Source organism: Stegostoma tigrinum, chromosome 21, assembly GCF_030684315.1.
Source record: "Stegostoma tigrinum isolate sSteTig4 chromosome 21, sSteTig4.hap1, whole genome shotgun sequence".
NCBI lineage: Eukaryota > Metazoa > Chordata > Chondrichthyes > Orectolobiformes > Stegostomatidae > Stegostoma > Stegostoma tigrinum.
In genome coordinates this window covers 33,969,939-33,997,329 of record NC_081374.1, presented here as the reverse complement: position 1 = coordinate 33,997,329, position 27,391 = coordinate 33,969,939, and the positions used below count along the sequence as shown (strand labels likewise).

Here is a 27,391-nt window from a genome sequence, read left to right as displayed (position 1 = left end):
TTTTGGCTATTCCTTTCTCAAACAGGTATACCATTTCGGATACTGTTGAAGGGTTGGGGGGGTGGTGGGGATAGCCTCTTAAGAGGTAGTACAAGCAGTGGCCAGACCTGTGGCACCATAACTGCTCTACAGCAGAACCAGAGTGGGGCAAAGTCCTGGCAAGCAGTGGTAGTAGGTGTCTGTGCCCCTGGTTATTGACTCAAGTGTTTCTGTGGCCGTGAACAACATTCTAGTATGATGCGTTGCCTTCCTAGTGCCAGGGTCTTGGATGTCTGAATGGGTACAGGACATCCTGAAAGGGGAGACAAAAACAGATAGAAGTCATTGTCCACATTGACATAAATGACATGGGTAGGAAGAAGGGAGAGATCCTGCGAAGATAATTCAGGGCGTTAGGTAGGAAGCTGAAAAGCAAGACCAGCAGGTAGCAATCTCAGGATTACTACCTGTGCCATGGCCTTGGAACAGAGAGAATATTTGTTGAACATATATCTAAAGTCCACCGTCTGACACCAGCACTGTAGCCATATGGCCCATTGGCATGTTTTCTGGGGAAAGTGGGACCTGTTCGAGAAGGACGGGTTGTACGCCAACTGGACGAGCTCCAGTATTCTGGGCGGGAGGTTTGCTGGAGGTCTTCAGGAGGGTTTAAACTAGTGCAGCAGGGGCTTGGGAACCGGAACAGCAGACCAGTAAGTGCAGGGACTGGGGACAAAAGAGACTGAAATATGCTTACTGTAGAATAATAGCAGGCAGAAGGAAGTCGGAAGGGTCAGGGACTGGAGGTCTGGAATGCATTTACTTGAAAGCAAGAAATATAAGGCAGGTGAACTAAGAGTATGGATTAATGTATGGAATTATGATGTTATTGCCCTGACAGAGACATGGTTAAAGGAGGGACAAGGCCGGCAGCTTAACATTCCAGGATTTCAGTGTTTCAGAAGGGACAGAAAAGGAAACAAAAAGGGGTGGGGTGGGGGGGGTGGTGGTGTTGCATTGTTGATTACGGATCACATCACAGTTGTGTAGAGGGAGGACATATCAAAGGGATCTTGCAGTGGCATTATGGGTGGGGCTCAGGAATAGGGTGAAATCGCAATGTTGTGGAGGGTGACTTCAACTTTCCTTTTGACTGGGATCCTCTAGGAGCTTGGTTGGAGAGCAATTTGTTAGATGCGTCCAGGTAAGCTTTTTGAGACAGTGTATTGATATTCCAAGCATAGAGGAGGCCATGTCAGACTTGGTATTAGGGAATGAGCCAAGACAAATGATCGATGTTTCGACAAGAGAGTATTTTGGACTTAGTTACCAGAACTCCATAAAATTTTGAGTAGTCATGGACAAGGATAAGAGTGGCCCTCGGGTGAAGATTCTTAATTTGGCAAGGACCAATAACATCCAGATTAGGCAGGAACTGGGGAATGTGAGTTGGGAGCAGTTATTAGAGGGCAAATTTGTGCCTGACATGGGAGACTTTTAAAGACCAGTTGATTAAAGTGCAGGACGTGCATGTCCCTGCAAAACAGAAAGATAGGAATGGCAAGGTTCAGGAACCATGGATGACAAGGGAAATTGTAAGCTTAGTCAGAAGGGAAAAGGAAGCATATAATAGGTCTAGGCAGCTACAAAGTGACAAAGCCCTTGAGGAGTATAGAGAAATTAGAAAGGAACTTAAATGCGAAATTAGGGAAGGCTAACAGGAGCCGTGCAATGTCTTTCGCAAACAGGGCCAAGGCGAATTCCAAGGCTTTTATGCATATATTAGAAGATAGAGAATAGTAAGGGAAAGAGAAGGCCCACTCAAGGACAAAGGCGGGAGGTTGCATGTGGAGCCACTGGAAGAGGGAGAGATCCTTAATGACTGCTTTGAATAGGTATTCACCAAGGAGAAGGACATGACTGATGTTGAGCTTAGACATGAGTGTGTAAATACCCCATCGAGTGTCAAAAAGGAGGAAGTTTTGGGTATCCTAAATTGCATTAAGGTAGAATAGTTCCCAGGGCCAGATGAGATCTATCCCAGGTTACTGCAAGAGGCAAGGGAAGAAAGAGTTGGGACATTAGCAGATATATTCACATCCTCCTTGACCACAGTCAAGGTTTCAGAGAATATCCATTGCTATTCCCTTGTTTAAGAAAGGAAGAAGGGATAATCCAGGGAATTATAGACCAGTGTACCTGACATCTGTGGTGGGGAGGCTCTCAAAGAAGGTACTGAGGAACAGGATATATGCATTTGGGAGAAAATGGGTTTGTTAGTGATAGACAGCATGGTCTTGTATGGGGAATATCATGTCTCACAAGATGAGTGAAATTTTGAAGAGGTGACAGCGAACAGCTGTGGATGTGGTTTATCTGGACTTTAGTAAGGCATTTGGTAAAGTCCCACATGGCAGATAAGTACAAAAACTGAAACCACTAGGGATTCTGGGTGGGCTGGCTACATGGATACAAACTGGCTTGGTCATAGAAGACAGAGGATAGCGGTGGAAGGATGGAGAATGGAGACTGATAACTAGTGGTGTTCCATAGGGATCAGTCTCCGGTCTGCTGCTGTTTGCAATATATAAATGATCTGGATGAAAATGTGGGTGGTCTGATTAGTAAGTTTGCAGATGGCATGAAGATTGGTGGAGTTGTTGATAGTGCCGACGATTGTTACAGGAAATAAATTGGTGACTTGGGCACAGAAATGGCAGATGGATTTTAATCCAGACAAATGCAAGATGATGCATTTTCGAAGATCAAACTTAGGTATGAATTAAACTGTTATGGCAGAACCCATAGGAACATTAACATACAGAAGGATCTGGGCATGCAGGTCCACAGTTCCCTAAAAGTGGCAACACAGGTGGCCAAACTAATTAAGGCATATGACACGCTTGTCTTCATCGACCAGGGCATGGAGTACTAGAGTTGGCAAACCATTTTGCAGCTGTATAAAATCCTTGTTAGGCCACATTTGGAGTATTGTAAGCCATTTTGGTTTCCACACTACCAGAAGGACATGGATGCCTTGGAGAGAGAGCAACGAAGGTTTACCAGGATGTTGTCCAGTTATGAGGCCATTTGCTATGAGGAAAGGTTAAAAAGACTAGGATTGTTTTCACTGGAAAGACAGTGGCTGAGAGAAGATTTGACAGAGGTCTACAAAATTGAGAGGCATAGATAGGGTGAATAGTCAGAGGCTTTTTCCCAGGGATGAAGTTTCAATTACAAGGGAACACCAGGTTCAAGGCGAGAGGGGGAAAGTTTAAGGGAAATGTGTGAGGTACGTTTTTCACGCAGAATGTGGTAGGAGCATGGATCACACTGTTAGAAGAGGTGGTGGAAGCAGGCATGTTGGCAACATTTAACAGGCATCTTGATAATTACATGAACAGGGAGGGAATGGAGGGATATGGACCAAATAAGGACAAAGTTTTTTTTTAAAGTTTTTAGTTTGGGCATGATCAGCACAGGCTAGGAGGGCTGAAGGGCCTGTTCCTGTGCTGTACTTCTCTTATTCTTTGATAACAAAGTGTGGAGTTGGATGAACACAGCAGGCCAAGCAGCTGACGTTTCGGGGCTAGACCATTCATCAGAAAAGGGGGACGGGGAGAGGGAGAGGGTTCTGAAATAAATAAGGAGAGGAGGAGGCGGATTGAAGATAGACAGAGGAGAAGATAGGTGGAGAGGAGACAGACAAGTTAAAGGGGTGGGGATGGAGCAAGTAGAGGTATGTGTAGGTGGGGAGGTAGAGAGGGGATAGGTCAGTCCGGGGAGGACGGACAGATGAAGGGGGCGTGATGAGGTTAGTAGGTAGGGAATGGAGGTGCGGCTTGAGGTGGTAGGAAGGGATAGGTGAGAGGAAGAACACTTTAGGGAGGCGGGGACGAGTTGGGCTGGTTTTGGGATGCAGTGGGGCAGGGGAAATTTTGAAGCTTGTGAAATCAACAGTGATACCACTGGGCTGCAGGGTTCCCAAGCGGAATATCAGTTGCTGTTCCTGCAACTTTCGGGTGGCATCGCTGGAGGCCCAGGCTGAACATGTCATCGAAGGAATGGGAGGGGGAGTTGAGCTGGTTCGTGACTGGGATCTGCTGTTATTTATTGCGAACTGAGCATAGGTGTCTAAGGAATAGTTCTTGTACAAATTCAAAATTACAATGTAGCAAATTAAAATTAAGTACCTTCAGCAATAACTACATAAGTCATGTGTATAATTTAACTATTGTCATTTACATGGAAGAACCCATAATAATGTAAAAGCATTGTAACAGTGCATAACTTATTTTGCAGCCCATTGACTTTTTGCTTGTAGCTCCTGTAGGTAATACAGAGGTCAATATCTTTTCTATGAAAACAGTATGGACTGGAGAATTGTTTTGACAGCAGTGAGTTCTCTATGCTAAATTTTGCCTTCATATCATAACTTTGGTTGCAGTAGGCTTCTTTACCATGATTGCTATATTTTTCTATCTAGCACATGTATTTTCAGTGGAGTTTGTATGTTTGTGGTTGAGTGGGCAACTCTACATTTTCTTCTCTATGCCAAAGGGGCCAACTGTACTGCACTTTCAAAAATATTAACGGAACTAACTTGTTCTCACTTGGTCTGCGTGGCTTCGTTATTTTATAAGCCAATAAAGATATTTTGAATTTTTGCTTAAGTACATAACCAGGTAATTTGACAATTAAACATGATCAGAATCTGACAAGCAATTGAAATTAATATAAACTATTATTACAAAGAAAGAGGAAACAAATATTTTTGCTGAAGGTTGTCTCTAGCTTCATAATGTTTTTACCTCCCAGCTGAGAGATTGAGTTGTTGTGTTTTGACCTGTGGCATTAAAACGTAAGTGATGGTAACTTAACCAATTCTTTCCCTGGCTGGCATCACCATGCCTGTTCGTCCAGGCAAAAAACTTTAAAATTTGCTTCTGGCTGAGAGTCCATTCCCAGAATATATCCAGAAGGGCAAACTTGCTGGCAACCTTCCAAACAGTGATCTATCAGGCACATCGTCAAGGCAGCTGTTTTTTGACCAAAAGATACAGCAGGAAAGAGCTCAGTGAATTACGTCAGTAGCAAGTAAATAGAAGGTGCTCTTTCTCCAGGATAATATTGCACATTTTTACAATATATCTTGTAAGCACAGACTGAAACTGTTCTCTTGCATACAATGTTTAATTACAACCCAAAATTACTTTGCCTGAATTCCACAATATGTTGTTCATCAGTGCTCAGCATCATCCTAAAAGGCTTTTTTCCTCTTATTTTTCAGCATGATCGAATCAGCAGGTAAGAACCTTGTCATATTGTGTGACCCAAAACTACATCTGTGTTCATTAAATAAAATAGCTTAATTTTTTTATTATTCACTTTTGTATATGTGTATAAATAATATTTTAGTTAGCTGCTTTTTATTGGATGATTTGACATAATTTTTGGGATCTGTTATAAGAAGCTATGTTATTTAAAGAATTGTTGCATAATTGGCCAAAGTATCTTCATAGCTAATTTAAAATTATTCAGTATGGTCTATTAGTCAAATATTTGACAAGGTCCATGCCTCGGCTCTGCAAAATCTAAGTTTAGAACTTCAGTGTGGGAGAGTAGGGCTAAGTTCAAAGTGGTCTTCCATTTAAGATAGATTAAGAATTTCTTAGAGGATTGCTAGTGTGTGGAATTCTCTGACAAAGCCATAGAGAATGAGTTCTTGAATATATTCAAGACTGAGTCACACCAATTGTTTTGACCTGCAAGGGAATTGAGGATTATTGGATGAGGTGGAGACAGGAAGGAAAATGAAAATGAGGGCAGGATTTGATCAGCCATGATTTATTAATGGCAGAGCAGGATTGCGAGCTTGTGACCTACTCTTGTTGCTATTTATATTCTTAATTGCTGTTGTACCTTCTTATTTGGACTGATGTTATATTTTGTTTTATTAAAGAGAAACATGTTGAAACAATTTGTAATATTAGAACTTTATTGACCATTTTCGGAATCTGTTATAGGCTCTGAAATGCTGCAATCGTAGCATTACTTAACATAGACATTTGATTTTCAACTGCATTCATACAAAGTTGGTTAGTGGCTGCATTTTTGTGTGTTCCAATATGTAACATCATTTAATTGCGGCTTTTATGTTTAGGTTGGATTCAGGATCATCAAATTCCTCATCAGTTGACAGTTTCAGTGACCGTTTATTGAGTCGAACCAGTTCGTACACGCGCAGGGAGAATCGATTGTCATCCCTTAGTAAAGTAGAACAGGAAGACAGTGTAAAGGATTACAAGAAGGTAGGTGATTTTTCTTTGGATTAGGGCGTGAGTTGATGTCAGTTTCATCATGATTTGTAGATTCTTGGATATGTGTTTGGACAGCTTAATATAAAAAAAAGTTTGTCTTCATTTTGGTCTTGCACTTTATCCTCTTGCTCATTCCTATGCAGAAGCTGTATGTTATCCTTTCCAGATCTGGCTCCACCTTCTTTTTGTGAAGTTGAATTTTGTAGTAAGAATCTAATATTCTGTAAGCCTAGATATTTTCTACTTCAAATAATTGAAAAATTACAAAATTGCATCTTGCTCAAAATTCCTGAAATATTCTTTTACCATGTACGGTTTACTCACAGCAAAACCAAATTACTGGGAAGAGGTTGATGTTGGGGACGTGTCTTCGTTTAGTACTTTTAATGTGTCCTTGTTTATACATACTGAAGAATGTGCTATAATAGGGAAATTTGTTTTATCGTAAAATTCATTGTGCCTGCGAATTTCTGAGTTTCAATGCTTCGTAATTAATGGTGTAATGAATAAGAAAGCAGAATGTCGAGTTGTATTTGGTCTGTGAAAAACCTTGGTTTGTGACAGGTTCCAATCCATGTTGATTTTAATTTTGCAATGTCTCAATTTTGGAAGTATCTTTTGCTTTATTCTGAATTCCGTTTGAGAATGCTTTATGTGGTGACCTGTGAGATTCCCTGCAGGCTTTTTGTTAAAATCTGATGTTACTTTATAATGGTGCCAGTAATATTGCTGCAAGGCTTGGAAGATGTCTCATTTTAAATTGAAGCTTTGATGTTGACACACAGCATTTTCTCCATTGTAACTCATTTAAAAATGACCAAATATGACTTGAATTGCACCAGAGGACAAACACCCTGTGTTTCACCTATGTGACTCCTAGTCAGGAATAAATCTGAAAATAAAAACTGAAAGAACTATGGATATTGTAAATCAGGAACAAAAACAGAAGTTGCTGGAAAAGCTCAGCAGGTCTCGCAGCACCTGTAAATAATTTTTTTAAAAATCGTAAGTAACATTTTGGGTCCTCAAAATTCTGAGAAAGGGTCACTAGACCCAAAATATTAACTGTGATTTTTTTTCTTCACAGATGCTGCTAGACCTGCTGAGCTTTTTGAGCAACTTCTGTTTTTGTTCATAGATCTGAAAATATCATGACTGTTTAGGAGCCATTTTTTGGAACGTCAGATTCTGGCTATGGACCAGAGAAATGTTCATTTTTGTTCTAGGTTTAGAGGCCTGGGAATGGAAATTTAGGTCTATACTTTAAACCTAATCCTAGAGGTAAATGTTAACATTAGCCACTATTGTATGGTGTATAATTTTAAGTACATTAACAGTATTCTTTAAAACAAACTGAAGGAATAAAACTGGGAGGTTCTTTTCCAAAACAGTTCAGTAATAATTTAAGTGGCTGTATCATCTGAAAATTGAGAATCTTTATAGAAGGCTGCGAGTAATTTTACAACTTTTATTTTGCTGCACAAGTATACATATGTACAGTTTCAATCACTTTGTGGTTTGTGCTAGCTCCATCTTAAATACAACTGCTCTTTTAATTCCATGTAAAGTAACAAGAGTCGATCTGCTGAGTATTCCATTTGTAAACAGATATAAATCACTCAAATTGACTTGCGGTTTAGTGGAAGAAGTGCTCTTTTCAGAAAACTTAAAATAGGCATGATCCTTAACAATCCATTCAATTACTGAGCAGTTCTTCTCTTACAATGTTGCTATGAAACACCCACTCAACTAGATGTCCTGGCAAAAAGACTTGAATCTATCCAGGCATTGAATGAAATGGATATTGACAAGAAAGTTAGGAAAGTAGGTCTATGTGGCCAACAAGTAGCTTCTCAGCATTTTGAAAACAAAGTTTCGTTTTCCAGCCAAATGTCAAACAACAAGGCGAGATTCTCAGCAGCAAGAGGCCTATCGGCATGTATTATTATTCATTGACATCTCATTATTACTTAATCTAACATCATTAATATGGAGTTGCTGAATCAATTTCCTGCCAATTAAAACTGGATGGGTACAATTCCTCAATGTGAAGGTCAGAATGAATACCTGTCTAAGGCAAATAACGTGAACTGTGCAGGGCAGCACTGGACTGCTAATGCTTGACTTAGTGCGCAAGAACCTTTTAAATGTGGTGCTGGTAGTGGTGACTATTTCTGCCTATAACAAGTGGGAGAATACGACAAGGGGGCACAAAAACAAAGTTGATGGAAAAGCTCAATGGGTCTGGCAGCATCTGTGAAGCAAAAAAAGAAGAGAGTTAACATTTCAGGTCCGGTGACCCTTCCTCAGAACCTGTGGGGCACAATAGTGGCATGATGTTTAGGTAACGAGGCGAGTTTGGGAAGGTAGCATGAGAAACCTAGGCCTTGCAGAGTGAAGCGCTCCATGAAACTCAACAAAATGGACACAATCAATTTCTGTTAAGAGTCACCCAATATCTTTGCCCATTCTTTTCATCTAAAATGTGCATGTTTTATCGTTCCATTTCTAATCTTCCATGTTTTTCTATCCCTCTTTCCTTCCTGTATGCAAGCCACAAGCCATGGGTTTTGTTTTGAAGCTAACTTTGAATATTTGAAGAGATAGTAGGAACTGCCGATGCTGGAAAATCTAAGATAACATGGTGTGAAACTAGATGAACACAGCAGGCCAAGCAGCATCAGAGGAGCAGGAAAGTTGACGTTTCGGGTCTTGAAACTTTCTTGCTCCTCTGATACTGCTTGGCCTCCTGTGTTCATTCAGGATCACACTCTGTTATCTCTTTGAATATTTGAACGTTATCTCAGCACAGATTGAGTATTTCTGTATAATGGCACAGTTTTGTCAAATTTTTTTTATTTTGCATGCATCAGGGCAGTTTTCAAGGATATCAATTCAAGGGGAAAAATAACATTTATACTGATAGATGCAAGACAAAAGGCTTCAACAGAATGTTTTATCATTTAAGCAAAGTTCTAATGTAGATTGTGAAAAGTAATGATCCCTGTGCTCATGCCTGTAGCACATCACTTCTTAACTCATTCTGTCTTGAGAGCAGATAGCATTCCATTCTACCCCATGCTCCATATTCTGACATTATTCATCATTCTGTTTCCAGGTGCCTTATGCGAAATCAGATAAATTTACGCTTACTCCACTACCATTGTCTACACAGACTCCCATTCCTTTTGAAAAGCCATACAAGCATTTGGCATAGTTTCTCAATGTTCTTCGATTATCCTTTATGAAACATTTCTTTTGCTTTACCAATAGTGTTCAGCTTACTGGCCTTTTACATTTGTTGTCCCTTTCTTAAATATAGGAGTTATATGTTTTTGATCTCCAGTATTCTGGTACAACTTATTTTTCCTGTGCAGTATTGCCTCTGGTTTCTCTACTCTAGATTCTTGTAAGCTAAGTGAATACAGTCTGTCTGGACCAAGAGTTTTATCCTGAATTTGATTAATTTATTTGATCTATTCCTTTTTATAATTTTAAGTGCCGTTAACTCATTATTCATCTCATTATTCAGTGTTATGTTGACCTGTTCTATTCTCTGGTTCAAAAAAAAAGGTCAGGCTGCCATAGTCCTAGTGGAGCCTCAGTACTGCTCTCATTAGAGAGAAGCAACTGGTGGTGAGTTTAGCCTTGGTTCACCACACCTAAGATGAGGGGAGAGGTTGAGAAGGCGAGTCCTTCATGGTAACCTCAGCTGGCACGGGAATTGAATTCACGCTTCTGATTGTCCAGCCAATTGTGCTTTACGTGCTTTTTTCTGAACTCTCAGTTCTCTGTTTAGTCTTTATTCATGCATGGAGTCCTAGAGTGCTTAATTAATGCTTTTCGTGGAACATGTATTCTTGCACTGTGAACACTTTTTAATTACAACGTTTCCTAATGCTGTTCTTCATGGTTGTTTGTCAGAATGTTGCCTTCTCAGCCCATCAAAATCAGTTTTTCTGTGATCTGTGAACTTAGTTTTCATTGTACTTACTTTCTTCTCTATCATTAGCTTTACAACAGAGATCCACTTCCTATCAATAAAGTCAGACAGTCCGACAAACTATGTGCCAGGAAGATTGCAGGCATGTCTTTTTTGAGCATGGAAGCTGATTAATTTGAAGCCATGATTCACTTCCTAAATTTTTACTAGATAGGGTAGACTTATGCCCCATGCTCAACAGTGAATGTTTTTGAAAGTAGCAAAATGTTTAAATTAAAACCTGCAGTAATAATAGGCTGGGTGGAGTAAGTTCTTCCCATTAAAAGTAGCAATTCCAGTTTATTACCTTTGAAATAATTACAGCTGCAAAATTTGTGTTTTTAAAGAACATGCAATTTAAAATGTTGTTAATGTACTGTGTATGTGAACAAAATTAGCTGCTTGTGTTAAAATTCAGAATATATGGCTGTTTTAATCATTGATTTTGTTTTATAGTTATATGAAGAGGCCTTGACTGAAAATGAGAAACTTAAAGCCAAACTGCAGGAGGCACAGCTGGAGCTCTCTGAAGTAAAAACACAGCTGGAGAAAGCTACACAGGTTCAGAGAGATTGCAAGAGATTTTCGTGGAGTTGTATTTTTCACTTTAACTCCTATGCTGTTGAAAATTTCTGTTCATAATTTAGCACCAGCTAACGTTGACACTTGTGCATTTCAGAAACAAGACCGGATTTCTGATAAGTCTTCAATGCTGGAAATGGAAAAAAGGGTATGTTTTGTTATCCCCTACCCCAGTCATCACCATAAATTTCTAAACATCAAGTTACCTGGACAAAAATCTGTTCGTTACTAGATAGTTTATCAGCAGCTTAAATTTCCAATTGAAACTGTTCACCGAATCATTCGAGTCATTCTTTATAATGGTAATTTATAGTAGCTATTTAGGTGAGGTCGAAGAAAAGCTTTATTGTATTTGATTAAAAACCAGGTTACCAGTCACTTCTGCAGTCTATCAAAACTCAGTAAGCTTTTTGTTGAGCATGACAAAGGTAATTGCATGAATGATTCCCACATTGCCTCTGTTATGTTATGACCATGTGAGGAGGGGTGACTCAGTTTACCTCTAACACCCCATATGGGTCGCAGAAAAGGTTTTAAATTCTCTTCATGCAGGGATATAATTCTTCAAATAAAACTTATTGTGGTCAAAATTTAACCAAGTACAAGGTTTACTTAAATGAAAGAAAGAGGAATTTCATTCCATACTAACACGAGAGAAATAATAAGTCATGATATCAAATACCAAATAAACAAAAGTATAAAGTTTAAAAAGGGAATGGTATCCAGTACAAAAAGGAAGATCAAAAATGGGCAGTTGAAAAGTTGTTTCAGTGATAATGGGAACTGCAGATGCTGGTTAATCCAAGATAACAAAGTGTGGAGCTGGATGAACACAGCAGGCCAAGCAGCATCTCAGGAGCACAAAAGCTGACGTTTCAGGCCTAGACCCTTCATCAGGGGTCTTGATGAAGGGTCTAGGCCCGAAATGTCAGCTTTTGTGCTCCTGAGGTGCTGCTTGGCCTGCTGTGTTCATCCAGCTGCACACTTTTGTTATCTTAGGTGAAAAGTTGTTGTAGTCCGTGAAATGTTAAATATTAATCTGGCACCACAGTTGTTTAATTTTTTTTATCCTCAGCCATGGCAAAATTTGTAGATATCTTTCAATTGTCCATCAATACATTTTTCTTCATTTTGCTTTGTCACCAGACATTGTTCTTCAGGAAGCTTGAGAGAATCAGCGAGAGAGAGCATAAGCCATCAAGTTAGGCTGTGATGAATCCCTTCTCTTCTCTCTGTTTTATAAGATATTACCTGAAACACTGTTCCCCTTTAAATTCCTTATTTTTGGCTTCATTTTATTTTTCAGTTTAATTGATATTGATCCCAATTTGTGAAATATTCAGAAGTGTAAAAGGATGTATAGACCTGTGTGATTGGTTTCAATGTCATGACTCATTTGAATGAGTGCACTGATATTTGCACCTCACCACTCAGGGTGTTATTACAAAAGTTACAGTTGTAATCAAAGTATTTTATTGCACCTGCCTAATGGACGTTGGTTAACAAAATCTGACCAGATTTCTGTACTTAAAGTGAACTAACCTGCAACTTCTGTCAACCTCTAACTCCATTAGATTGAGAAAATTTATGTACTTGTTGAAGGCCCCCAAAATTATGGACTTGTAAGTCACAGAGCAAGTAGTGATAATGCATTTCTGGACTTCATTACCTTCTGAATGCTATCTGACTAAACCTATCACAACTAATTAATTTTCTAAAGTTGTATATTGGCTTCAAGAGCAGTGAAAAACTTGGAACAACGCATGCACTTAGAAGTTGCAGCTGGCGATCCTTGTCGGTTTTTGGTATTTTAACGTGGGTATAATTGGTCTTTGACAGGAAAAACGTGCTTTGGAAAGGAAGGTTTCTGAAATGGAGGAAGAGCTAAAGGTATGATTGTTGTTTTATTTCTTCGTTATACAAACATGAATTGCAGATCCTGTAAATACACATGGATCCTGTAAATAAACCCTGTGAACAAAAATTAAGGGAAGCGCAGGCTTTAATATTGATGGTAAGTGCTCATTACCCACTTTTACCTCCTAAGGTGTAAATCTGACTTCTTGTAGCCTATCCAAATCTCAGAGGATTCTCTGCATCCTCCTCAAAGCTCACCTTCTCACCCAGCTTTGTGTTATCTGCGTTTTGGAGGTATTACATTTAGTTGCCTCATCCAAATTATTAATATATATTGTGAACAGCTCAGGTCCTTGTGCTGATTCCTGTGATAACCCACTAGTCTCTGCGTACCGTTTGTAAAAATCCTGTTTATTCCTACTTTTGTTCCCATTCTGCCAATCAGTTTCCTATCCAAATATGGTGTGGAACTTTGTCAAGGGCATCCTGAAAGTTCAAATAAAATACATCCACTGCCCTCCACCACCTCTGCCCAACACCCCATCCTCCGCCCTGATCCACTGTACTAGTTACATCCTCAAAGAATTCCAGTAGATTTGTCAAGCATGATTTCCCTTTCATGTATCCATAGTTACTCTACCTGATCCTGTCTGCCACTACTTTGAGTTCTCTGCTATTAATTTTCTTATGACAGACACTAATGTTTTCCCCACTTCCAGCATCAGGCTGATTAATCTATAATTCCCTTTTTAATAGGGTCATATTAGCTACCTTCCAATCAGTAGGAAATGTTCCAGAGTCCATAGAATCTTGGAAAATGACCACCAATGCAGCCACTATTTCTAGGGCTACTTCCTTAAGTACTCTGGGATATGGGTTATTAGGGCCTTGGGATTGATTAACCTTAAATCCCACTAATTTCTCTAACACCGTTTCTCTGCTAATACTAATTGCCTTCATTTCCTACCTCTCCCTAAACCCCAGCATTTCTGGTATATTATTTATGTCCTCCTTTGTGAACACAGAACCAAAGTATATATTTTGTTGGTCAGCCATTTCTTTATTTTCTAAATTCCCCTGTTTGTGACTCTAAGACTTAGGTTTGTCTTTAATCTTTTTCCCTTCAAATACCTATAGATACATTTAGTTACTTCCTTATGTTTCCTACAAGCTTACTCTCCTTCTGTCTTTTCCCCTTCTTAATCAACCACTTGTCTGCTTTTGGTGGATTCTAAACTCCCATTGCTCAGGTCTTTTTGTTTCTGGCCAATTTTATTTTTTCTTAAATCTAAAACTAACTCCAGTTTCTCTTATAAGCTATGATTTAGCCACATGTCCCATTTCTTTTGAGGCCAACAGGAATGAACAATTGTATCAGTCTCTTTTTGAATGTTTGCCATTGCCTTTCCACTGTCATCCCTTTAAGTAACATTCCTCAATATAGCATAGCCAGCTTGTGCCTTGTACCATCATGGTTGTCAATGTTTAGATTCAGTTAGTGAAGCTTTAACATAATAAGAGCTTGATCCTGCTTAAACAATTCAATTAATATCTTCTGATTGAAAATATGGCCTTGACAAACCTTCCAGCTACTCTGAGCAACCAGAAACTGCAAATTTGTAATGTCCTACCACACTGCCAACTTTATGCCACCCCATTCCTGCTGTATCCAAGCAGGTTTCTCTATTAGTCTGCTCTCTCTGTTTTTCTATACCTTGCATGTAGCATTTGAAGCATATTAATGTCTGGTTAAAATTAAGTTTTCAGTCTTTAAGCTTTACCACGGAGTGTGTTAGACTTCACTCTCTTCTTTGGCAATCTTGTATTGAATTGCAGTGTCATCTGTTAAGAATCGTGCAGTTAGAATCATTTAATTTCCAACTATATTGTTTGGAAAAAAAATCCTTAGCTGTCACACTGGGTATCTAGAATTACACACGTGTTTTACTTCCTCTCCCACCTCACCACTACCATTATTTCAACCTTTTGCCTGCAGCATGCATTTTCTGCTTCAAATTTCCCATTAAAGGTGCATTTATAATGAATTGAAACTCCAGTTGTTCCCACTTAGTGCTGTAATCTGTAGTGCCAGTGAACAATTTGATTTTCCAAATCCAAACATGGTGAGTGATATTGATGACTTTTCTATATGATTGACTGAGAACTCAAAAAATTCAGATGACATCCGCTATCCTAATTTTTGCATTTTCTCATGCAATGCAAATATGTGCAGAGGTGCAAAAATTCATTACTATTACACATTTGTCCATAAGAGATTGCAACTTCCTGTAAAGTGTCCTGAAAAATATAGTGATTTGTAACTGACGGTACATTTAGTGATGTTGAACTAATTTCAGTTGAAAGAACCCCAGATAATTTAACCTCACAGTTCTTTAGAAAAGCTAGAATTAATTGTATATTCTCTCAAATTGGGCATTGAAAATGACTTCATAGTTGACTTTCCCTGATAAATTGAATAGTATGATGGTTTGCACAGACTATTGTAAAGTTTTAGTAGCAGACCTCAACCTCCTAGCAGACAGATATAAAATGCTTTTGTAGATCTAGTGTTCAACAATGATTATTAGATGATTTTTTTTTTCTAACCTGTCTTACACATGTTTCTAAATCTGGTTCAAAATGATAGGATCCAGTCCAAATTTAATAACATACCTTACACTTAAAGTTTGCATAACTTATTTTATTAATTCAATCGCAAGTACATTTTGATTTTCTTTTGATCATGGGGGACCTTTTTCCACAGATTCATACTTAATTACATTATTTTGTCTAGTATGCTTAATTTCGACATGTGGCGTGTTGGATTTAGAAAATATACTTTCACCTCCATGCGCTGAAACTGAAGCATGCATGGATTTTCTGATCTCTTTGGTGTCTGAAAAATCCCTCCAGGTCAAATGAGTTAAGCCACTTCTTGTGGGGTATGATTCAACATATACCATACATATGTCATAATGAGTTTATCTTATATTCCTCCCTGTCTAATATGCAAATTAAAGCACCACATCTATTCATGGCACTTAGAAATGAGATTCGGGATTAAAGTGAAGAATAGGAGGAATGGAGTAGAATGAATGGAATACTATTGTACTTCCAACATGCACCTGAGCTAAGACTCTTTTGTTCGGATATTTCTTTCTTTTAAGAGCTTTACTTTTGAGAACCATAAGACTAGTCACCTGATAGCCTGAAATATTTCTAGAACCTATATCTTCCTGGGTGACTACCATCCTCATTTAACTTGATTGTCTGTAAGAGGTATGCAATAATGAAATGGCTCAAATTTAAGTATAGAGAAAATGCAAGCCAACTCACAAGAAGATTATAAAGGACTGGCCAAAGGTGGCTCTGGGTTTCATACATAACATAGCAAGTATCTCTGATAGATGATGAACCATGATCTCATTCCTTGCGAACTTCCCCAACTCCGTGCTGTTCTGCATTTTTTACCTGATCTTCTGAGTTCAGCTTTACTAGAAATGCAGAGCACAGTGTCTGTCGGAGAACTCAGCCACAGTGGAGTAGAGTTGTGTAGAGAGATAAGGTACTGCTTTCTTTTGAAACTGGACTAGTTGCCTTATGGTTAGTTTAATGATCCAGTTTTAACATTAGTGGATGAATGAGTCTATAAATGAGTGAATGGGCAGGTGAGTGAGGTATTGATCTTTTATGACAGTAGTCAAATGAGTTATTTGATTTGTTAGGCTAGGTTTTTCAATGTAATTCCTTTCTGGGTAACTGTTCAGTTGAGTACCAGAGATCAATCAAAAATCTCTGACTGTCGCTCAGAGACTTGTGCACTGTGTCCTGGGGAGCAGCAGTTTTGCCATCACAAGTTTAAAACTTCATGGACACTTCATCATAGGACTTCCAAAGGTTCCATGCACGTTTGCTTCTGTTTCTGGTCTCCCAATAATCTAGAGACTAGTAGATTTTGGGCCATTGAGTTTCTCCTGAATTGAGTACTTTTAGAGAAGAATCATGTGCTGTCAGAGATTTGCGCTTGGATGTGGAGCTATGGCTATGTGGAGTAATGAAAATTGGTGACAAATAGGTTATTTTGATAGAGAATACAGGAGAAAGTTAGTTTAGTTTAGAGAGGGGAAGAAAGTCAAATCAACTTTTCTCTGGACTGCCAATGTACATCTAGCTGTCAGTTGAAGTATAGAATAGTTCATTGGAACTCATCAATTGAATGATAAATGTTTTGGAATTACCTGAAAGTGGGAATGAGAAATAAAAGTATAATATTTTTATAGTTATGTTAGGCAAACTCTGGTGCCCATAAGTTGATACTGTTGATGCTGCTCATCCCTGTTTTGACATAGTTTAATGAATTCAGTAGTTCAATTTTGTTTTTCAGCGTTGTGTTTTTGGTCACATGAATATTTCTATACTGATTTGTTTCTGTTAGAATGCTGATTCATATTTTGTTCTTAGCTGAGGTTTATACCCTGTACCTAAGAAAAGATATAATTTCTGTATTTCAAGTTCTAATTCATTTCAAGCACAAACTAATTTTTAATTATTAGAGGTAAACACAGCATTTGATTCTATCTTGAATATGAAGTAAATTTGTTCTGGTGAGATAAACTGCTACATCCTTGTTCATTTAAGCAAACAATGTGCATCTTTTGTGGGTCAATTATATGACTTAATTCTATAACACAAATTTTTCTGAAGGCACAACGAAGGGTAATTTATGGTGTTACCTCAGACTAACGTGGTGTTTTCAAGTACATTGTATGACTTCATTTCTTGCCTTGTCTACTTAACTTCTTCATGCAGTGGCAGGGAATAAATTCAGTTGACAGGAAATGTTTTTAGCTTTATTGTGCTAAAATTCTCTTCCTAATATGAACTTTGGACTTGTCAAAGGACATACATCCATTAATTATGTATCAAGAGGCAGTGATCCAAAATAGCTTCTTATAATAGCTACTGAAAATCAATCTACACCCAATAATACAGGCTTTAAAATCCAATAATGGTAATAGGTTTATCAAGACTTCTCTACAGTTAATAAATATAGTACTGCATGGAGCAGACAGGTGGGTCCATTTGCTCTATTTCTGCTCTGATGTCGTAAGTTCATACATACAATAGAACAACAAAGTTGTCTATATTTACTCTTCTTGTTCAAGAGTTGCAGGTAGAATGGAAATGGGTTTTTTTGTGTAAAATATTGATTGACGTGGTTTTTGGGCACTGCCTACAAGCTATTTTCTTTTTAGTTTGGCATTTCAGTTTGACTCATCATGTCACTAGAGTATTGTGCTAGGGTTATTGAGTGCCAAATGGAAGTCAACCTTAGATAATGTTTCTGCAATGTACAATTTGTAATGGACAATAGAACCATGTTTCACGATTTGCAAGAGATTTTAGATGTGCTTTAGAGATCTAAAGTAATCTCTTACAGTTTGCAATTTGTAAAATATGCTTATTTGAGCATCCCTAAATTATCTTCACCTTTTGACTGTCTTAAAAAGGCTCACAGAAATTCCACTCATTGTTTGCTGACTTGTCAGTTATCTTTTTTTTGAAACAGTAGGTCCATTCAACCAAATTTGGCATTGATAGAATGTAGGACATACCAAATAGGCGAAATAGAAATCCCCACAAGTGAAATTCGCATGTGATTTATTGGTCTGCTTCACACAAAGGTATTTACCATATTTTCTTGCTGTCTGGACTTGCATCTTATTTGGGACGCCTATGAGATTGTTGCTGAAGCAGGTGGGTTTCGTGAATTTGAACTCAGTCATGAGACCTTGTTCCTGTGAATTCTTTTATTTCTTGTTATATTTTTCTACAGTAGACATGCAGTGAAATGTTTTGCAAATATGCACAGTTGTTTCCAAAAATAATGGCAAAGGTTTCAGTAGTGTATAATTCAGAATATGATTCTGGAAACATAGATCAGTCTTGTAATATCATTAAAATTAGTTAACTTAGATTTTCTCTTTTCAAAAGAAAAGCAATTATCAGGAAAATTCTATTCTGATGCAGTTAATGTTTCAGCTTTCCATGCATTTCATGGCTTCAAATGCGTGTTGCTTCCCTTCATAGAATCATAAAATCCCTACAGTGTGGAACAGGCCATTCACCCCATCAAATACCCACAGACCTTCTGAAGAGCATCCCACCCAGACCTAAACCCTACTTTGTACCTGTAACCCTATATTTCCGAAAGCCAGTCCACCTAGCCTGCACATCCCTTCGTGCTACCGATAAATTTTTCTAAAAAGTTAACTTTTCCACTACTATACTTTGCATTTTGCTATCAGTTAAACTGAACTGCATGTTAATTTTGTAACTAGCTTGCAAAAGTTAAGTTTGCATAGCTGGATATTTTACAGCAATGCACATTGTTGCATAAATGAACAAGGATGTAGCAGCTTGCCTCACCAGATATTCAAGATAGAGGTAAACATAGCATTTGATTCTAATAATTAAAAAGTAGTTTGTGCTTAAAATTAGTTAGAACTTAAATGGAGAAATTATATCTATCCTTAGGTACAGGGAAAATATGTCATCTTTCTATTCTTTGTGGACTAATTAAATGAAACAAAGAAGCTTTTCAAATTATATACCTCTTTATTCCACCTCTGTTTAATTTTAAGCAAACCTTTAGACTATGTGTAATTTAGCTAGTAAATTGGGCCCAAAGCTATTGCTTTTTGTTATTTTCCTTTAGTTCTATGATATGTCCGTCATCCTCAGTGAGCAAAAGCTGCAGCTGGGAAAATTTTGTTTTATTAACTATCTATTTCTATTAATGTTAAATGAAACAGTGTGAAACTTCCTGAAACTATTTTAATTTAACCTTTGTGAAACAATCGGTTGTTTTTATGTTCTGCCCCAGTTTAAGGACAATGCACCTACATAAGTTTTGTTTGAGACAATATATATGAAGTTGCAGTCTTCACTCCCAATTTCTTATGTAATCCTTGCTGTACAGTTGTGTTGTTACCAATTGAGTTCCAAACAGCAAACATCTGAGAAGTACTTGGAGCTTACTATCAGCTTTTGAGATAGCCAATGGGTAATCTGTTGTTTGTCGGAGGTGGAAGTTAAATAATTTGGACGGCGCAGTGGCTCAGTGGTTAGCACTACTGCCTCACAGCGCCAGTGACCCGGCTTCGATTCCACCCTCGGGTGACTGTGTGGGGTTTACACATTCTCCCCATGCCTGCGTGGGTTTCTTCCAGATGCTCGGGTTTCCTTCCACGGTCTAAAGATGTGCAGGGTAGGTGGATTGGTCATGCTAAATTACCCTGTAGTGTATAGGGGAATGGGCCTGGGTGGAATGTTCAGAGGGTTGGTGAGGACTTGTTGGGTCAAAGGGTCTGTTCCCACACTGTAGGGATTCTATGATCTGTGATCAATGACCTGTGAAAAGAAAACTTGAACTCAAATTTTGAGAATATTCTTAACTTGTACCTTCTCCTTGCAGGTTTTAACAGAGCTGAAATCAGATAACCAAAGGCTGAAAGACGAGAATGGAGCACTAATCCGAGTCATTAGTAAACTGTCAAAATGAATGTGGTCTTTCTGAGCAACAGGCAAAGGAAGTAAAATCACCTGAAAGAGCCTGCTTGCTCTGTGAGAGAACCATCGAAGTAAAGAAGTAGTTTCGTCACAAATGGGAGAGCTTCTATTTATATCTTACCTGTTCATGGCTTTCTCCCTGCATATGTTGTCTATGAATTTTCCTCAAATTATGATCTTATACACCAACAATGAGGCCATTGTTCACGTGTTCGAACAGCCTTGTTTACAGGAAATGTTAGGGTGAAAATACTGAATTCTTTTTAAAAATCCCAGGTTTTGTTTCTTGAGGGGATGCTTGTAGCTTTTCACAATTGAGCTACAATTTGAAGGCTTTGAAGAGTGGCTTTAAGAAATGCCTTCCACTATGACATCTGCTCAGTCATATTAATGGCGCACTTCACTTTGGTTGTGTGTTGGAAAGGATCCATCTTTGATTATGCAGTATTCGCTTCTTTGCACAGTAATTAAAATCACTGCACAACATGGCTTATTTCTTTTTAAAAATAAAATCCATCAGCTAGACTGTATGGTACAGAAAGTATTAAATAAAGTGCAATATGCTGTTTTATTATTTTAATGTGATATTCATTAAATTCACTGCCTTTATTTCACTTTATTTCTGTCTTCATTATTAACAGTGAAGTTTGATTTCTTTTTGCAATTTTTGTGACTTGGTTTATTGACCAAGCTTTAATATAGCCTGAAAACTTTAGTTGTGCCTCTGTATCTGTGTGATTTTGTTTTCTCTCTGTCAGCAGTTGCTGCCTGCACCTTGCATCTAAGCACTAAGTTCAAAACAAAAAGCTGATTCAGATTAGACTTGTGTATCAAGGCTGGTTCAAACATATATTTTAATATACAGTTGCTGGTTTTGCATTTTGCTCTTGAGACTTTTTTTTTTGCTTTCCCCTATTTTAAACAAAACTACTTCTGAGTCATGTTTGTTCTTTTTTTCATGTGATCTTGACTTCTTTCACCAATAAGGGGCATTACAACTTTAATGTAGACTCAAAGATGTATTTTCTATCTTGATGTTTTCAATGCATGACAAGTAATATATTATATCCTTGTACACCACTACTACAGGAATTTAAAACAAAATAGTACTTTTCTGTCGCAAACACTCCCCATTCATACAAGAAAGTTCAGGGAAGGAATCCATCCAAAGATGCATTGTATAGTCCTTAATAATCTAATGGAATTCACGGCAAATGTAGTAATTTGAATTGTGTATTCCATAGTTAAAATGTCTCTATAGACAATTATAATATGGTACTGAAATCAAAGTGTGTATATTTATATAGTGTGTATGTATATATAATATATTTATATATAAATGTGAGTGTGTGTGTGTGTATGTATATTTTCAGTGGTACAAAAAAGGCCATTGGTTTTGCGTTTTTGTTTACTTTAGTGAAGCCTGCAGCTTACTGAAAATGCGTTGGCTGGTTTTTATTATAAGAAATAATCCTGTGCAAATTCAGGCTTGCAGTAATGTTGCTGCTGGATTTAAAAAAAACAAAGGAATTAATTATTGAGTCCTTTATACAGAATGAAGATTATGTACAAACGAAATCTCCACAGGAGAGTTCAGACTGCTGGGAATTTACATTATGCAACTGTTGGTGGCCTTTTTAAAAATTATGAATATGCTATTAGACATAATTTAGTGTTATAATTTGAACATTTTCATACCATACTGGGAAATGTATGCTTTAGTTAAAGGTTGTAAACATATCTGTATTTTTGGTTATGTAGACCACTAAGTTCAGGTTTGAAATGGCGTAGTACCACTATTGCATGTAAATGAAAAGGACTAAACAAGTTGTCACCTTTGCAATTGCTTCTACTGAATGTGAGTCTTTACTGCTCTGAATTCGGTATATTCTTGTGGCACTTTTGGTTCCAGTGTTTGAGGAACTGTATTTCAGATGAGTGCAGGTTCTGATGTGTCACAAAGGAGTTTTGTGCACATACAAGGTCATAACTCTTTGGAATTGCCATTTAAATTTATAGTTGTCTAAAGAAAAATAATCTTTAGGCTTCAAGAATGTACAAAGACTTGCTTTGGTCCAGTTAAATGTACTTGAGAATTAATTGTACCACCAAGTGTATTAGCAGTGAATTCACCTTCTGGTAACATGTTTTCAGGTCAAGGTTAATGCAGTTTGTAAAATGGTAATATCGGACATTTTAACAATAAAGCAAGCTTATATTTAAGAAATAAAAGTATTTTTTATCATTTACAAGTGACAGTATGCAATTTACAATTTGGCTTGCTGTTACAAGTAAAATGACTGATGCAATTTGAATTAAAGGGAAGTGCCCGTGGTCAGATTAGATGTAGGGGTATGTAGCATTTCAGCGTTAGCTGGAGAATGGGTTTGCTGTAGTGGACTGGTTGATAATGGATGGGTTGATATGTAGCTGGCTGACTAAATGATTCAATTAATCAGATTGAGGGGGGTCAAAACTAAAATTAAGTATTGGTATAAGGCCCTTAGAGCAGTTAGATTAGGGTATTTGTGGAGGAAATGCACATATAAAATATTTCTTTTAAAAGGCCTTTTATTTTCTCATCCTTTCTCAGTAGTTGTTAATACACTGCAAACTATTCTGGAGTCACTGCTAATGACCTGTAGCACGACTGCTGGGATGTTCTAAAACTACTTGAATAACTCCCAGTGATTTCTATCTCTCTCTCAGTTATTCAATTTTCAAGCAGTTTCTCCATAAGCTGTGTAAAAAGAATCTGCAGCAATGATTCTCTGTAAATGTTTAATTAAAAATAATGGTGTTTGAGTAAAAGGCAGTGTATTTAGCTAATTACATCCGTTTTGCCTCTTGTGAACTACTTAAAATTAATTCACAGGATGTATACATCACTGGCTAGGCCAGCATTTATTGTCTGTCTGCAACTGCCCCTGAGAAGCTGTTCTAGATTTTGAGCCACTGTCAATGACACAGCAGTGATGTAGTTTGTGTGGTTTAGAGGGGAAATTGCAACTGGTGATGTTTCCATATTCTGGCAGCACTTGACCTTTTAGGTGAAAGAGGTTTTGGAAAGGACTGTACAACAGAGTCTTCAAGAGTCGTTTAAAGTGCATTTTGTGAGTGATACACATTTCTGCCATTGGTTTGGTACTGTGGGAGAATAAATGTTGTAGCTATTGGATAGAGTGCCAGTGCTGCTTCATCGTTGAGTGGCATTGGAGAGCAGGCAAGAGGAGTAGACACAGTCCGACTTGTGCGTTTTAGATGGTAGACAGGCATTAGGGAATTGTTTGGTGAGTTGCTCAGCAGAGTTCCTAGCCCCATCCTGCTCTTGTTGCCACAATATTTATATGACAGTTTACCTTAGCCCAAATCTGAACGTTGTCTCAGTCCTGCTACATACGTACTCTGCTTGAGTATCTGAGGAGTCACAAATAATTCTGAACATTGTGCAACCATCAGCAAACATCCCATCTTTGACATAATGAAAAGAAAGTCCTTGAAGCAGCTGATGATAGCTGGGCCAAAGACACTACTCTAAGGAACTCTTGCAGTATTGTCCTTGGACTAAGGCGCTCGATCTCCGACACCACAACCATATTCCCTTGTGTTAGGAATTACTCCAACCCGTGAGAATTTTCCACTGATTCCTATTGATTCCAGTTTTGTACGGGCTCCTTGATGCTGTATTTGCCCAAATTCTGCCTTGGATGTTGGGTAGGACCCTTTCTTCCTCTGCTGTGTTCAACTGTCTTTTGTCCATATTTGGACCGAGGTTGCATGAGTTCAGGAGCTGAGTGGGCTCAGTGTGACCCAAGCTGAGCGTCACTTAGCTGGTTCTGTTGAGTGAATGCCATTTGCTTTCAGTGTCCACATCCATAACTTTGGTGATCAAGATTAACTTGGTAGAATGATAATTGATTTAGATTTGTTGTGCTTTTCGTGCACATGACATACCTGGGCAGTTCTCCACATTCCTAGGTGTAAGTCAATGTTGTAACTGTATTGAATTATCTTGGCAAGGTGCGTAGCTAATTTTGGACACAAAGTTTCAGTATTATTAGCAGAATGTTTTCAGAACCTATAGCCTTCATAGAATCCACTGCCTTCAGTCATTTCTTGATATCCTGACGCATGCGCACACAAAGCCACACACGCACATACGTTGCATTGCACCCAGCTTGGTAAGAAAAGATGAGTTGCCTATTTATATTAATGTGTATATATCTAGACTTAACTGTCACAAGGGATTAAGTTTGAACAGAAATAAAAACAAGTTTTGACCTCTGGCAACTGACAGTATAAATGACATGTAAATAAATGTTTGAGAGCAGATGTGTGGATGACTGACTTGATGGCCTGGACACATACAGCCAAAATATGGCTTCAAATTGTAATTTCCATACTTTGTGGATTCCAAGATGTTCGGGTTTGGATCTGCAAGATTCTAAATAACATTCATGTCAGTGCAGTTTCCAGTAGATCAACATTGAGTCTTACTGAAAAATATTAATAAATGGAGCTATGAATGCCTTTTAGGAGAGCCTCATTCTTAGACGCTGTCAAAAATGTCACTACTGATAATGGTAATATTGCATTTTAGATAGTTGCAATAGTTAAGATTTCTAATATCTGTCATAGGGTGCCGGGCATTATTGTTCATCCTTAGTTGCGCTTGAAAATGTTCTTTACAGCTACCTCCTTGAGTGGCTTACTTGCCAGCTTAAGATTCAGTCACATTGCTCAGCAGGTCCAGGAGCATCCATGAAGAAAAAAGTCAGAGTTAACGTTTCAGGTCCAGTGATCCTTCGTCAGAACATTACTGTAGGCCAGGAGCCGCTTATAAGACCATCATTAGCCAGCACGTTTTCTTCCCTAAACAACATTAGTAAATGATTGGATTTTTAGTACCAGTCTGATACTTTCAGCAATGGTAATCATTCAACTAATCTTTTTATTACAGATATACTTAAGTGTTCTTCAGTTCCCCAGCTGAAATGATGAAATTTGTACTGCTGTCTAGTTGCCCTACAAGAACTCTATGCCAGTTGACCATTACTGGCAGAAAACTGTGTTGGTTTTGTTCAGGAATGGAAGCAATTTTAAATTACAATTGAATCATACAAACTCAAAACATGCTGTGTTCCTTCTGGCATTGTACCAAGGCCCATTACCAGATTGGGAAGTGAACTTTTTGTCTCTCCCATCTGGCATATGGCAACTACCTACATTAATGGTACTGTCTAACCCAGAGGCGTTATATTTTAAGTTGAGAATCACTGCTATACAAAATAAAATTGAAATATGTCGATTCCTAGTTCGAAATTTGCTAATAAACCTATTGCTGGGATGGATAGAGTTGTCATTCTGTTGTTTCTTGGCAAGCATATCACACTGTAAGGAGCATAGTCCATGTTTAAAGAATTTTTGAAGGTTTTTGGAATTGGCAGTATCCAGTTTTTGCTTTGATTATCAATGATGGTAATGTTGGAGTGACTATTGTCAAAAAATATTTTTCTGATTCATTTGTTAAAGATCTGGGCTTATCCCTTGAAAACATAAAGTTGTTAGGATGCCAAGAAGACTGCAGGCAAATTTGTGGTTTGTGTTAGTGTTATATTTATTGAAACGTATTGAAAGTGAGTTTGCACTAAAGCCCGGAATTAGTAAGCAGTGCAACTGTCTATATTTCAATTTCAAGAGAAGGGATGTGGTATTTATATTTTATTTTAAACAAATACTTTGAGCCCACAAAGCATTTATATACATGGGAGATAATTTCCCTCCACACGCCACATATTATAATAAAGTATGCCGAACTGAATTTTGCACTAAACTGATTAATCTTTGATCAGTTAATGGCTTGATTGATATTGGGTTTTCAATTGGAGATTTAAAGGAGAAAAAGAATGTTGGAAGTTGGAAATAGAAATGCTTTGCTGAAATTATATAGATTGTCAATCAACATCTGAAAATGGAAAACTGTGCTTAGAAGTTTCTCTTATCAGAAACCTGGTAGATGTTCGATTTAGACCCAAGTGTTGACGGCTCACATTACGCCAGTCGCACAACATAATACAAATCTTTCACCGTACAGCCCACATTTGTTAGGTGAAAGAATTTACCCTGATCTTTGTGCTGTCAAAATCAGCATATCTATAGGACACAGCCAATTCATAATGAACGTTAATTGCAAGTCTGTATAATTTGGTGTAAAAGTCTAGTTTTACCATTACTTGCAAATCTAGAATGTTCTTTTAAACCATTGGCAAACACTTTATGGCCATTTTGCAAGCAAGTAAATTGTTTTACTTTTGTTGGCATTTTAGCATTCTTTCAATATATGTGTGGTGAAAACACTTTGAAGCTCATCTTTGGACATTGGTGCACTGCAGGCTGTTAAGTGTGGTTGATGTGTGTATGTTTTAAAGAAATAATTCTGTGTGGAATTTACTTTGGCTGTTCGGACATTATGAAGTTTATTTATTGATCTGTGCATTGAGATTTCATCTGCTTACAGAGCTGTTCACGTCTTGAAACTGCATGAAACTGGCTTCAATAAAGTGTCAGAAATGTATTTTGTCAAATATAAATAAACAAATTTTAAGTACTTGTGTGCATGTTGATTTTTATACAATATGTGCTATGATGATATTTAGAATAAGGCACTCTATTTTACTGAGGTCAATGTTTCAACCTGAGGTACAAATAAACTTGGAAGGTCTTGAAAAACTTATTGTGGGGTTTTTTTCCCCTTCAAATTAAGTACTGCTTATCCATGAAGGAATATCAGTCATTATATCTGAGGGTTTGAATATTTTATGCTACTTTGTTCAACAATCTATATGTGCACTGTTAATGGGATTTTCTTCATCGCCTGTGTTGAAAATACAGGCACACGTTGAGTTATGAAGAGATAATGGGAACTGCAGATGCTGGAGAATCCAAGATAATAAAATGTGAGGCTGGATGAACACAGCAGGCCCAGCAGCATCTCAGGAGCACAAAAGCTGATGTTTCGGGCCTAGACCCTTCATCAGAGAGGGGGATGGGGTGAGGGTTCTGGAATAAATAGGGGGAGAGGCGGACTGAAGATGGAGAG

General features: G+C 37.9%; 1 protein-coding gene across 6 annotated transcripts in view; it reads left to right on the top strand.

Annotated features, from left to right (window-relative positions):
- The window catches only part of LOC125462731 (protein phosphatase 1 regulatory subunit 12B-like), a 227,466-nt gene extending 200,567 nt beyond the window's left edge, over window positions 1-26,899 (top strand). For all 6 annotated transcript variants that reach the window (XM_048553013.2, XM_048553012.2, XM_048553010.2 and 3 more), the window contains 6 exons: window positions 5,270-5,286; window positions 6,143-6,290; window positions 10,738-10,842; window positions 10,961-11,011; window positions 12,703-12,753; window positions 20,198-26,899. In XM_048553013.2, coding sequence (XP_048408970.2) covers window positions 5,270-5,286; window positions 6,143-6,290; window positions 10,738-10,842; window positions 10,961-11,011; window positions 12,703-12,753; window positions 20,198-20,284 — 459 coding nt within the window. In that variant the 3' untranslated portion in view covers window positions 20,285-26,899. The remainder of the gene's footprint in view (window positions 1-5,269; window positions 5,287-6,142; window positions 6,291-10,737; window positions 10,843-10,960; window positions 11,012-12,702; window positions 12,754-20,197) is intronic.
- Window positions 26,900-27,391: the final 492 nt, after the last annotated feature.